Source organism: Marmota marmota, unplaced genomic scaffold (assembly GCF_001458135.2).
Source record: "Marmota marmota marmota unplaced genomic scaffold, marMar, whole genome shotgun sequence".
Taxonomy (NCBI): domain Eukaryota; kingdom Metazoa; phylum Chordata; class Mammalia; order Rodentia; family Sciuridae; genus Marmota; species Marmota marmota.
The window spans coordinates 3695976-3710499 of NW_026000037.1; the positions used below are offsets into that span (position 1 = coordinate 3695976).

The 14524-nt window shown below is 46.4% G+C and overlaps 1 protein-coding gene across 1 annotated transcript in view; it reads left to right on the forward strand.

Annotated features, from left to right (window-relative positions):
- The first annotated feature begins 6 nt into the window (after positions 1–6).
- The window catches only part of Fat4 (FAT atypical cadherin 4), a 152373-nt gene continuing 137855 nt past the window's right edge, over positions 7–14524 (forward strand). The window contains 1 exon segment of the mRNA XM_048812032.1: positions 7–6032. Within this exon segment, the coding sequence (XP_048667989.1) occupies positions 858–6032 (5175 nt within the window). The 5' untranslated portion in view covers positions 7–857.

Sequence of the window (14524 nt, forward strand, 5' to 3'; positions counted from 1 at the left end):
CTGCGCTCGGTTTGGATGTACAAATAATGGGGCGGCAGGCGCCGCGGCAGTGGTGAAAGATGCCTTGGAGCCTGTGCCGGACCACGGGCTCGGAGCCGCAGCAGGGGCCGCGGCGGCGGTGGCTGCCGGAGGGCCAGGGACGGAGCTGAGCGCTCCCGGTGCCGGAGCCCCCAGCCAGAGCCGAGACTGGAACGCAGTTTCCCCGCTGCCGGCGCGCGGACGCCGCCGCCCGGGCCTCGGCGGCCACTGCCGCCGCGCTGTCGGAGGGGCGTTGCAGCCGGGCTCTCCACAGTGGGGACCGAGGAAATTGCTCCTCCTCAGCACTGGGGAAAGGAATTCGATTCCCCGGTTCCCCACCGCTCCCTCCCCGGTGCGCAGCTGCGCTTTCCGAGGCCACCAAGGTGTTTGTTCTTCCCTCTCGAGTTCCTGCGCTTTGGGTAAGTGCTAAAGTTTCAGAAGAGAATTGTTTGCAATGATTCCTCAGAAACCTTGAACACAGGCGGCCTCTTCCAACTCACATCCGCCCGGGCGAAAGGGCTCAGACTCCGGATTAATAAACGAAGTAAAGGGCGAATGCAAGAGGTCTGAGAAACTTTTCTGGGTCCTCTACTCCCCGGAGGGTCCCGCGGGATGCCCTGCCGCTTCTGGCCACAGCGTCTCTCCTGCACTTCGCGTCCCACTGGCTACCTGGAGCCTTTGGCTAATGGGGCTAACTTTTGCTGGACTGGGGTTGTTCTGAAATAGCAGAGGTCGCAGACCGCGCTGAATCTTGGCTGGCGCTTCTTCATCTCTGTAAATATTGTTCCGTTCCTTCACCCTTCCTTCTCTTCGGCACACCGTCCCAGGGATCCAGGACCATGGACTTGGCAGCAGACAAGACTCCTGGCCGCCGGTGGCTCCCTCTGCACACTGTTTCAGTTTTTCGGCTCCTTCGAGTGTTTTGGCTGCTGTCCCTGCTCCCGGGGCCCTCCTGGGTCCGCGCGGCCGAGCAGCGCCAGGTGTTCCAAGTGCTGGAAGAGCAACCTCCAGGCACTCTGGTAGGCACCATCCAGACGCGCCCCGGCTTCACCTACCGGCTCAGCGAAAGCCACGCCTTGTTTGCCATAAACGGTAGCACCGGAGCCCTGTACACCACCGCCACCATCGACCGCGAGAGCCTGCCCAGCGACGTGATCAACCTGGTGGTCCTTTCCAGCGCGCCCACCTACCCTACTGAAGTGCGAGTGCTGGTGCGGGACCTCAACGACAACGCCCCGGTCTTCCCGGACCCCTCCATCGTGGTCACTTTCAAGGAGGACAGTAGCAGCGGACGACAGGTCATCTTGGACACCGCCACTGACTCGGACATCGGCTCCAACGGTGTGGACCACCGCTCCTACCGCATCATCAAGGGCAACGAGGCCGGCCGCTTTCGCCTGGACATCACCTTGAACCCGAGCGGCGAGGGCGCGTTCCTGCATCTAGTGTCCAAGGGCGGACTGGACCGCGAGGTCACGCCACAGTACCAGCTCCTGGTCGAGGTGGAAGACAAGGGCGAGCCGAAGCGGCGGGGCTACCTTCAGGTAAATGTGACAGTGCAAGACATAAATGACAATCCCCCGGTTTTTGGCAGTTCCCACTACCAGGCAGGGGTGCCTGAGGATGCGGTTGTGGGCTCCACCGTCCTCCAGGTGGCGGCGGCGGACGCAGACGAGGGTACCAACGCTGACATCCGTTATCGACTACAGGACGAGGGGACCCCCTTCCAGATGGACCCAGAGACAGGGCTTATCACCGTGCGAGAGCCCCTGGACTTCGAGGCCCGGCGCCAGTACTCGCTTACGGTGCAGGCAATGGACCGAGGCGTGCCCTCCCTCACTGGGCGCGCTGAAGCGCTGATTCAGCTGTTGGATGTGAATGACAATGACCCGGTGGTGAAGTTCCGCTACTTCCCTGCCACCTCGCGCTACGCCTCGGTAGATGAGAACGCTCAGGTAGGCACGGTGGTGGCTCTGCTCACGGTGACTGATGCAGACTCCCCGGCAGCCAACGGGAACATCTCCGTGCAGATCCTTGGGGGCAATGAGCAGCGCCACTTTGAAGTGCAGAGAAGCAAAGTACCAAACCTGAGCCTAATCAAAGTGGCCAGCGCCCTGGACCGCGAGCGCATTCCTTCCTATAATCTCACCGTTTCGGTCTCTGATAACTATGGGGCGCCCCCTAGCGCAGAGGTGCAGGCGCGCTCTTCCGTGGCAAGCCTGGTGATTTTTGTCAATGACATCAATGATCATCCCCCTGTTTTCGCACAGCAAGTGTACAGAGTAAACCTCAGCGAGGAGGCGCCGCCAGGGAGCTATGTGTGTGGGGTGTCTGCCACTGATGGCGACTCTGGTCTCAATGCTAATCTGCGTTACAACATCGTCTCTGGCAATGGACTAGGATGGTTCCGTATTAGTGAACACAGTGGCCTGGTGACCACTGGGGCTGCAGGGGGACTGGACCGTGAACTTGCTTCACAGATTGTACTGAATATCAGTGCCCGGGACCAGGGAGTTCACCCCAAGGTGTCCTATGCTCAGCTAGTAGTGAATCTCCTGGATGTGAATGACGAGAAGCCAGTATTTAGCCAGCCTGAAGGGTATGATGTGTCTGTGGTTGAGAATGCCCCGGCAGGGACAGACCTGCTGGTGCTTGGGGCGACTGATGGGGACCTAGGTGACAATGGGACAGTGCGCTTTTCACTACAAGAGGCTGAGAGTGACCAGAGGTCCTTCCGTCTGGATCCTGTATCTGGGAGATTGAGTACTATCTCTTCCTTGGACAGAGAGGAGCAAGCCTTCTACTCCCTGGTGGTCTTGGCCACAGATCTAGGTTCCCCTCCCCAGTCATCAATGGCTCGCATAAACGTGAGCCTCCTGGACATGAACGACAACAGCCCAGTGTTCTATCCTGTCCAGTACTTCGCCCATATTCAGGAGAATGAGCCTGGGGGCAGCTATATCACCACAGTGTCTGCCACTGACCCAGACTTGGGTCCCAATGGAACTGTCAAATACAGCATATCTGCTGGGGACAGATCTCGATTTCAGATCAATGCTCAGAGTGGGGTCATTTCTACAAGAATGGCCCTAGATAGAGAAGAAAAGACAGCTTACCAGTTACAAATAGTGGCTACTGATGGTGGCAATTTGCAATCTCCCAGCCAGGCAATAGTAACCATCACAGTGTTGGACACTCAGGACAACCCACCTGTATTCAGCCAGGCTGCCTACAGCTTCGTTGTGTTTGAGAACGTGGCTGTGGGGTACCATGTGGGCAGTGTGTCTGCATCCACCATGGATCTCAATTCCAATATCAGCTATCTCATTACTACTGGGGATCAGAAAGGTATGTTTTCCATCAACCAGGTCACGGGGCAGCTGACCACAGCAAGTGTGATTGACAGAGAAGAGCAGTCTTTTTATCAGCTGAAGGTAGTAGCCAGTGGGGGCACAGTGACTGGAGACACTGTGGTGAATATCACAGTTAAGGATTTGAATGACAACTCTCCTCATTTCCTTCAGGCAGTAGAGAGTGTGAACGTGGTGGAGAATTGGCAGGCAGGTCATAGCATTTTCCAGGCCAAAGCTGTGGACCCCGACGAAGGTGTCAATGGCATGGTGACCTACAGCCTTAAGCAGAATGCCAAGAATCTGTTTGCTATCAACGAAAAGACTGGTAACATTAGTCTCCTAGGGCCCCTGGATGTTCACACTGGCTCCTACCAGATAGAGATCTTGGCATCTGACATGGGGGTCCCACAGCTTTCCTCCAGTGTCATCTTAACGGTTTATGTCCATGATGTAAATGACAACCCACCAGTGTTTGACCAGCTCTCTTATGAGGTCACCCTTTCTGAGTCAGAACCTGTGAATTCTCGGTTTTTTCAAGTGCAGGCTTCTGACAAAGATTCAGGAGCAAATGGTGAGATTGCATACACCATCGCTGAAGGGAACACAGGGGGTGCTTTTGGCATATTCCCAGATGGTCAGTTGTATATAAAAAGTGAACTGGACCGTGAACTTCAGGACAGATATGTTTTACTGGTTGTAGCTTCTGACAGAGCAGTGGAACCCCTTAGTGCTACTGTGAATGTCACTGTGATTTTAGAAGATGTAAATGATAACAGACCTCTTTTTAACAGTACCAATTACACATTTTACTTTGAAGAGGAGCAGAAAGCTGGGTCATTTGTGGGCAAAGTAAGTGCTATGGATAAAGACTTTGGGCCAAATGGAGAAGTAAGATATTCTTTTGAGATGGTGCAACCAGATTTTGATTTGCATGCCATCACTGGGGAAATTACAAATACCCGTCAGTTTGACAGGGAGTCTCTCATGAGGCGGAGAGGGACTGCGGTGTTTAGTTTTACAGTCATAGCAACAGATCAAGGTCTCCCTCAGTCTCTCAAGGATCAGGCCACGGTACATGTTTACATGAAGGATATAAATGATAATGCTCCCAAATTTTTGAAAGACTTTTATCAAGCTACAATATCAGAGACAGCAGCCAACCTGACACAGGTTTTAAGAGTATCTGCCTCTGATGTTGACGAAGGTAGTAATGGACTTATTCATTATTCTGTAATCAAAGGAAATGAAGAAAGACAGTTTGCCGTAGACAGTGCCTCTGGTCAGGTAACACTGATTGGCAAATTGGACTATGAAGCAACACCTGCCTATTCCCTTGTAATTCAAGCTGTGGATTCAGGGACAGTCTCCCTCAATGCAACCTGCACCCTACACATTGATGTTTTAGATGAAAATGACAATACTCCTTCTTTCCCTAAATCGACACTGTTTGTTGATGTTTTGGAAAACATGAGAATTGGTGAACTTGTGTCTTCTGTTACTGCAACTGATTCTGATTCAGGTGACAATGCTGACTTACATTACAGCATCACTGGGACTAACAACCACGGGACTTTTAGCATCAGCCCGAACACCGGGAGTATATTTTTGGCCAAAAAATTGGACTTTGAGACACAGTCTTTGTATAAATTAAATATCACTGCAAAAGACCAAGGAAGGCCCCCTCGTTCATCCACAATGTCAGTGGTTATACATGTGAGGGACTTTAACGACAATCCTCCCAGCTTCCCTCCTGGAGATATCTTCAAGTCTATAGTCGAGAACATTCCCATCGGTACGTCTGTCCTTTCAGTGACGGCACAGGACCCAGATGCAGACATCAATGGGCAGCTGTCCTATGCAATCATTCAGCAGATGCCAAGAGGCAGTCACTTCAGCATAGATGGGGTCAAAGGGACTATCTACACCAGCGCTGAAATAGACCGGGAATTTGCTAACCTCTTTGAGTTGACGGTAAAAGCCAATGACCAAGCTGTACCAATAGAAACCAGAAGGTATGCTTTGAAAAACGTGACCATCTTGGTGACAGACCTCAATGACAATGTCCCAATGTTCATCTCACAAAATGCCCTTGCTGCAGACCCCTCAGCTGTGATTGGTTCTGTCCTGACGACAATCCTGGCTGCTGACCCAGACGAAGGTGCCAATGGAGAGGTGGAATATGAGATCATCAACGGGGACACGGACACCTTCATTGTGGATCGGTACAGTGGGGACTTGAGAGTGGCTTCAGCGCTGGTGCCCTCGCAGCTGATCTACAATCTCATAGTTTCAGCAACAGACCTGGGCCCTGAGCGGAGGAAATCGACCACTGAGTTGACCGTCATTCTTCAGGGCCTTGAGGGCCCTGTGTTTACTCAACCCAAGTACATCACTATTTTGAAGGAAGGAGAACCCATTGGCACCAATGTCATCTCCATAGAAGCAGCTAGTCCCAGGGGATCCGAAGCCCCCGTGGAGTACTACATTGTCTCAGTTCGTTGTGAAGAAAAAACTGTTGGACGTCTCTTCACCATTGGACGGCACACGGGCATGATTCAGACGGCCGCCATACTGGACCGGGAGCAAGGAGCCTGTCTTTACCTGGTGGATGTCTATGCCATAGAGAAATCCTCAGCTTTCCCCAGAACACAGAGAGCAGAGGTAATGTTTTTGCAACCATTTATTATTTGTTGATGTGCTTTTATGAAGGTTGTCCTCTTTATAATTATTTTCTATAATTATTCACCTTAATGTTTTTGTTGCTAATTTTATAAAGAGGAGCACACAAAAATGTTCTGTCATAAAGACTAACAAAGAATGTCATACAAGGTAGTGTGAATTCTGGTTACAAATGACAGACGTGTTTTCACTTCATGGTTCTCTCCAGAGCAATCTCATAGTGAAGGCTAAGGAGAATCTTTAGAGTCATTTCAGAAGTAAATAAAACCTATTTATGTAAGCTTAATCAATGAATGGCCTCAATGCCTTTCAGTAGAAAGTCTGCTAAAGGACGGGTAGTTTCAGCATTAAGAACTCCCCCTTCCAAAATGAAGAGCTTTGGTAGCACCCGGAAGGACACCCTGGCTTTTTGAGGCGAGTGGTCTTGGACCACAGAGTGGCAGTTCATATGGGGATGGTATTAACTTTCGTGTCCTCAGCAAGGGCTGGCCGTTGGTAGACAGTGAGTCATTTGAATGTGCTGAGTCAAGTTGGGGGAGATCCCTGCCTGGTCTGCCTTCGCACTGCAGGCACTGTCTTCTGACTGAGGGCAGTCGTTCCCCCTTTTGTCTAAAACTAAAGCATGTAACATGTTGTGCATGATCAGAACTTGGAGGCTGTCTCTTGAGACGAAACTGTGTGGTTAGTGCCATGGCGTGTGCTGTTCTGCCTGCTGTGTGGTAAGACATCGACGTTTTAGAGCAGAAACCTAGAGGGTTCTGAGTGCGGCCTTCCTGGGGACACCTTGTGTTGCTGCCTCTGCTGCTCCGAAGTGGTTCTCTGTTCAGCTTCTCGCTCTGTTGTTCTGATGATAGCTAGAATCCATACAGCTGCACTCTACAAGCGCTCCTTGACCACTTTCTAAGTTCTTTCTCTCCCTTCTCACTCCCCTCCAAGACATCCCGGTGTCTGTCACTCGGCCAAAAACACAGAATATCAAATGTGGTTTGTGATACTTGGCTGGGGCCCAAGCACAACCTGCCAGCGACTGGAGGCCCCTGTGATTGTTTTCTTGCATTCCTCTCCTTTTGGGGGAGGTGGGGGATTTTCCTCATTTTAAATGCTCATCTGTTATCATTATCTGTTTGAATTCCCTGGGACTATTTTTTTTTTTTAAATCATAGATAGCTGTATCTCAGCGTATTTATAGCTTGGAGGACAGCAGACCTAGAGATATGATTCTTAATAGAGATACAATTTTTACAGATGTAATTCTGATGGGGTTCAATTTTATCTTACATACATTGCCTTAAGAGGCTTTCCAGATAAATTATCTTCTTTTATCTATTTATTTTAAAATATCTTAATTTAGGAGCTACATGGTTTAGCTCAGGTCATGACATCGTGATTCACATGTAATTTTATTTTGATTTGTAGTTCTCTCTCTTCCAAACCCACCCCCTGCCTCTACCTTTCTTCTCTGTAATTATGTCTTAGATAGAGAGGTTTGATGAGTTTAATTCCAAATATTTATTAAAGGCAGACAATTAAGGAATTCCAGACATTGGATGAATTAGTTAATTTATAAAGCAAATTATATTATTAGGTGTGGGTGTGTGATTCAGTGCACTACATTTCACTTGAACAATGTGGAGAATGAGAATAAATTTTCATTGTTACAGGTTTATTGTGCCTTGTTATTTGCTCATTAGATAGGCAAAAATCAGCTAGCATAAATATATTAAATAATGCTGCCAATATTAATACATTAATAGACATAAAGTAGTATATTAAATAGGCACAAAGTCTAAAAATAATTATCAGTAATTTTGTTAGTAAAAGGGAATGATATGCCTGTAACATTTTTAACTTTAAGTAACATCAGTAATGCTATCATTAATATTTACTGTTCTCTCTATATATTTAAAAATCTAAGGAGAATTCAGAATGATAATTTTTTAATAAAAAATAGTGTTTCAAGATATCTATCCTCTTTGCACCAAAGTGCTGAAATTGCAAACCAAGTTTGAGTTCCCCAGCTCCGGCCACTCCTAAAATTGAAAGCAAATGTTTTTCTTCAAAGAATATTGAAAGTTGTAGTTGTAAGCTAAAATTTCATGTTATTATTGGTTGTTTCTTTCAAGTATATGCAATAAAGCTCTTTCTTTCCTTCTGCTCAATGAAATTACTGTGATTCTGCAAAAAGAGGTCATAAATTACCTTTTGGTGTCAGAGGTGATATTTTAATTGTTTGTTTCCAAGTGAAACGTTGTGGTTCAATGCGTTTTTTAAAATGTGTTCATCTACACTGATAGGGATCTGGGTTGCTTACTCAGGTTTCTGGCCAGAGTCCTGGCCGATCCCATTCCTCTGGCAAGCCGAGGCTCAGCAGGTAGACAGAGGAGCAGTTTATCTTGCCTCTTCTCCTGGCTCTGCACTTGGGGTGGGGGGCTGAGGACTGTGACTCTGAGACAGTGCCCTCCAGGCTGTTGGACACTTGTGCACGTTCTCTTATGCCACCTGTCACATCTAGAGGTTTTGTGTAAATAAGAATGTCTACAAAGGGTGGCTTTGGGGTCACAGACACAGGATGTATTACCTTTTAATTCTGTCTCTTTATATCCTCAGAAGAGTGCACATCATCTTGACTCTGTTAAAAAAGATCATATAAACTTTGAGCCATTTTTTCTATGTTCAACAGAGTATAGAGAAGTAGTGATCCAATAAACACTGATTTTTAAATGGGTGTTTTATATAGAGCCACATGAAAGTCGGGGTCTTGGTTGGACCTCAGCATGGTGAGGGCTTGGTCCTGTGGATCCTGGTCATTGGGAGGCTCATATACTGCCTGGTGTGTAGGAGGTGCTCAGCGAACACCCGCTGGAAGAACTAAGAGCAGAACGCAGTTCTCATGCCTCAGAAATAAATCCACAGCGGGAAGCTGGGGCGATGGGGCACTGGGAAACTTGGCCCTGCTCACTGAACTGACAGATCATAGTGATCATCCCTGCTGCACAGATGAACTGAAGACTCTCAAAAAACCCCCAGAGGAAAGAGAGTTCCAGTGGGTGGTCTGACTCGGGGCCATTGTGTAGGTGGAAGGCGGCGGGGTCTGAGCCTCCAGGTGCTCAAAGGCTGCTGTTCCTCAGCTTTCTTCTCAGCGTCCCTTTGAGTCCTAAAACGCGTCCTAAGGAGCAGTGCCTCTTACCTGTGGACACTATTCTTCTCTTTTTTGTTACCAGGAATTAAACCCATGGTGCCTAACCCCTGTGCCTCACACCAACCCTTTTACTATTTTATTTAGAGACAGGATCTTGCTAAGTTGCTTAGGGCCTTGCCAAGTCCCTGAGGCTGGCTTTGAGCTCATGATCCTTCTGCCTTAGCCTCCAGAGTCACTGGGATCACAGGGGTGCACCTCTAACCCGTGTGACACTATTTTTAACATTACAACTGAGGACAATTTAAAAATACTTATATACTTATTAATTTATTTAAAAATTACACTAAAAGAATATACCATTTTAATTTTGTCTAAAAATGTAATATTTTCCAATTTGCAAAATTGAAAAGTGTTTCATTATTCACATTAAAAATCTCTTCAGCATCTGGCTTAGTAGAATAATAAAGAATGTATCAGAAAAAAGCTATTTAAATTTGTTTTGAGTTGACAGATAAAACTGCATGTTTAATCAGGCACAACGTACTGTTTTAAAGTACCTCTACATTGTAAAACGGTTAAACGTAGCTAATTAGTTATTATGGCAAGAGCTTGTAATAACCACTTGGTTCACATGGAGAAGAATGCAGTATTAAAATCTTTGATTATGGTCCCCTGCTGTACAACAGGTTTCTTGACGTTGATTTCTCCTGACTGTAATGAGGCACCTTTTGGCCAACAAGTGGACATCTTCCCATCCACCACCCCAAACTCCAGGAACCACCGTTGTTCTTTTACTTCTATGAGATGAACATTTTTAGATTCCATAAATGAGTGAGATACCCACATGTGTTAGTGTTTCTGCATCTGGTTTATTTCACCTGACACAGCATCCTCAGGTCATTCATGGTGTCACAAATGGCAGGATTTGGTTTTTTATGGGTAAATACTATTCCACTGTGTGTAGATACGCCACACTTTCTGTGTCATTCATCCCCTGATGGACACTTAGGTGGATTTCATAATGCTGCAATGAACACAGCAGTACAGACGTTTCCTGAACATACTGATGTTATGGGGTTTGCATATCTACCTGACCATGGGATTGCAGGATCATGTAATTGTTCTGTTTCTCCATAATGTTTTCATAGTGGCTCTACTAAGTTACGTTGTCACTGCTATAGTTCTGCTCTTAAGTGTCCCCAAAGATCTACCTGTTAGAGGTTTGGTCCCTAGAGTGGCAGAATTGGGAGGTGGTGGAACCTATAGGAGGTGGGGCTCAGTGGGAGGGGTTTAGGAAATTGAGGACTTGCCTTTGCAGGAGATGGTGGGACCTGAACCCCTTCCTCTTCCTCGTCCCTCCCTGGCTTATCATGCAAGCAGCTTTGCTCTGCCAATGTTCCTGCCATAATGTGCTGCCTCATCACAGACCTGAAGAAAGGACGCCAACTGATCATGAACTGGAACTTCCAAAATCATAAGCCGAAACCAGCCCTCTGTCTTTCTAAGTTGATTGTCTCAGGTGAGCTGTTCTAGCCATGGAAAGCTCACACCACTGACTGTGTTAGGGTCACTTTCCTCCACATCCTAACCAGCACTTGCCTTGTCTTCTCACTGGTGTTGATTGTACTGGAGTGAGGTGATATTTGCTGCAGTTTTAATTTGCATCTATTTGCTTACCATTGATGTGAACATTTTTTTAAGTGTCTCTGTTGGCCATTTATGTCTTTTTTGAGAAATATCTCTTCAGATCCTTTGTCCAGTTTTAAAATCCAGTATTCCTTTTCTGCTGGTGAGCTGAATGGGTTCCTTGTATATTTTAGGGTTAGCCTCTTGTCAGAGGTGTGTTTTATAAATGTGTTCTTCCAACTGCAGGTCTGCACTTCACTGTGCGGATTGTTCCTTTTCTGTGTGGAAGTCTTTTTAGTCTGATGTACTCCTGTTTGTCGACTTTTGCTGGTGTTGGCTTTTGAGATCTCATTAAAAAAATCATTGCCAACAGCATGAGCTGAAGCATTTCCCCTGCTTCTCCCCCAACAGTCTCACAGGTCTTACAGGTCTTGAGACCAGTGTGAGTTACTCTCTGTGCAACTTGGCAGAGGTCTGATTTCACTCTGCTGCCTATGGATATCCAGTCTTCCCAGCACCATTGTCCCTGTCCATGTGTGTTCCTGGCACTCTTGTTGAGAATCAGCTGGTTGCAAATGGGTGGCTTATTTCTGAGCTCTCCTGCTCTTGTCTCTTTGTCTAGGTATCTTTTTGTAAGCCAGCACCATGCTATTTGGATCACAGAAAAGCCTTTAAGTATATTGACTCTCAATTTCATTGTGATTGTTGGAAGTTATCCATAGCTGCTGTTGTTCTTTCAAGTAGAAATGCTGTTCCAGGAGTCAAGCTCGGCCCCTGGAGCTCCATCTCACACACACGCCCTCTGCTTTGAGACCATCTGAGCACCAATGTCCAGAGTTCTTCCTGCCTGTTTTGGTCTTTGCCATGCAGAATACTGAAAAGACATTGCATGTGGAATCTTGGTTTAATATGATTCATAATTTCATCATTTATTCAAGCAAGTTTTTTTTCACTTTTTCAATGAAAAAGTGTAAATATAAGTCTTTAATTTTTTAAAAATTTTTTTTTTACTGTGAGTACCTGGCAGAAAAGAATGCAATTACTGCTAAAATATTCTTAGCTGCTGCTCTGATCTGTGCTAGGCTCCCTGCAGTTTTTGCTTGTGCTCCTCTACTGTAAATGTTAGCACAGCAAACAAGACAAACATTGTTTTCCATTATTATGAAACCCATTGGACTTCCCAGGCTTCTTTAATAAAAAAAAAAAAAATCCACTAGATTAAAAGTGTGTTTAAAGTGTTGGGTGTATGAACTATTATTCATTAAGAGCTAGAATGAGTTTTAGAAACTGGATGATGAATTAATTTATTTTCACAATGAAACTGTGAAGATTTCCAAGAAAAGCAGTGGAGCCAGTTGTAGGGTCAGTGCTGGATACAAAGCTAAGAAATGACTGAACTCTGGAGGGTTTAGGCGAGAGTTGTTTACCTTCCATTGTATGTCTGTGTGTCTTGGTGTTACTCCTCCCAGGCAGAACTCTGAGCTGGGTATATAGTAGTAACTGTAGTCATCATTCAGAATCGCCATGTTTGCTTATTGGGGATTGTATCATTTGAAGTGCAAAATGTAAAACAACACTAATAACATCATTCCCATTTCACAGTTGTGGAAATTGACCCCCGGTAAAGTTCAGTAACGTAAATTCACATAGAAAGGAAGATTGTGTCCAGAACCTGGGTAGCTCCAGAATTTTTATCCATAACTGTTCTGTTCCATTCCATCCTAAGCCAAGGCAATTTGTCCTCACTTATGAGAAAGTTCTTCACTCTGTCGATATGAGAATATATGTGAGCTTTTAACAATCCTGCCTTCACTCCCCTATGTGTTCTGAAGTCTTTAAGAGGTATCACAGTGTACTTGGGAGCAGAGGGAAAAGAAGAGTTTTCCTGCCTCCATCAAGACCTCCAGCAGGTGCGGGGCTGCTGGGGTCAGCTGCTGAAGAGAGCCAGGACCCCCGAGGGGCCCAGCGGCCTTGTTCCTGGAGAGGGAGGAGGTGGGGGTAAGAGCAGAGCGGAGGACAGGTGGAGCTCAGGCCAGGAGGGAGGCGCCTCTCCCGCCATGGCCCTGCCGCTGCCGAAGGTGGAGAGTTGGATCTGGATTCCCAGGTGGCAGAGGCTCCTCTGTGAGGAGCAGTGACGGTTTCCAGTAGACGAGGCGTGAGGATTTTATTAAGGGGAGGAAACATTTTCGGACTTCCTCGGCTTTGGAACTCCAGAGCGTTTCTCTAAAAAAACAACCTGAGGTCATTTTCTGATTTTGTTTTTTCCTCCTTAGTACATTTTAAAATTTATTGAAGAAAATACTGTGAATTGGCGGGTTTTATAAGTTTTCAAGAAACGTGCAGCTGTGTGTCCCAGCCAGGGTATTGATGGTTACTGCTCAGGCTGCGTAGGGGGGTTCTCCGGAGGCTTGATTTGATCTTGCTCTTCTGGTAATAGAGTTTCACCGGCAGAATTCGTTTTCTGAGGACGGTACTGCTTCTTCCTTTTCCCTGTATTAAAACCTTAATCAATTTAGTCCTTTATTGTTTCATTTGATTTTGAGGCAACTGTGCTGGGAATGGTTTTGGAAAGCACTTATCTGCTTAGACTTGGGTGGCATCAATTTTTCATTACATCGTCTGCACTTGCAGTTTGTCATTCTTAGAATGAGAAGCTGCCCAGGATCCTCATTAGTGGTGAAGGACTGTTGTGTCGTGGACTCTTGGGCCCTGGGGTGGCCTCTGTTCCAAGCCTTAATAAGTCTAAGGCTTAGCTCTTTACAATACCCATGCAATAGGTGGTCTCCTCAATTAGGAGCTTGGAGTGGACACAGGAAAAGAGCGGCTGGCAGGTGACATTAGCTGAGATTCATGTAAGTTGCCTTAAATCATCCCAAATAGAGAATATGGTGAATATTTTCTAATGCTTGAATACTCTGTGACAAGTCACCAGTGCTCAGAGTATTAAATAAGGAGGAGAGAACACAGGGAAGACAGAGCAGTGGAACATTTAAAAAATGCTATTGCACAAAAGTGCCTTACAAAATACACACACTCCATCATATATCAACATGCATGCACCCGTTATGAAGACTGGTGGCTTTCCCTCATGCTACTGTCCTGAGGCAAGCCTGGACAACTGGGCCATGAAGATGAAACCGTCTAATTGGCAGATGGTTTGTGCTGGTTGTCAAGAATGAACTAGAGCAGCCGAGTCTCCATCGGTTTCCAGGTAAAGACATATGTAAGAAATAATCAGTGAGTAATAAATAGGAAGGATTTAAGGTTTTAGGGAGATGGTCCACTTGGCCCAAGTCTGCAGCCCAGAGCCTGCACGTCACTCAGCCCTGACTGAAACCACTCGTATTAAGGTCAAGTCACACTTTCTGTACTCTTGGACACTTAATATTTTACTAGATGAAAAGTTTCCATATTTGTAGATATTTTCATACTGTTGTCTGAGGAAATATTGGATGAAATGCAATTTCATGATGACAGAGTAATAGGAGTATTTTAGGATCCTATCGATCTTTATTTTGATTTGAATGACAGACCTATAATCTGTCAGCTTTTCACATTGATTTATTAAAACCGAGGCAGAAATAGATTTCCATTCTTCTAGTTACTGACTCATTATTCTTTCCCCTTTCCATTAACCCCTTTTGAAGGCTGTGCCTGGACCTGGCTCTTGTCTTCTCCTCATCTCCTAATGCTCTTCTCCCGCCCCCCC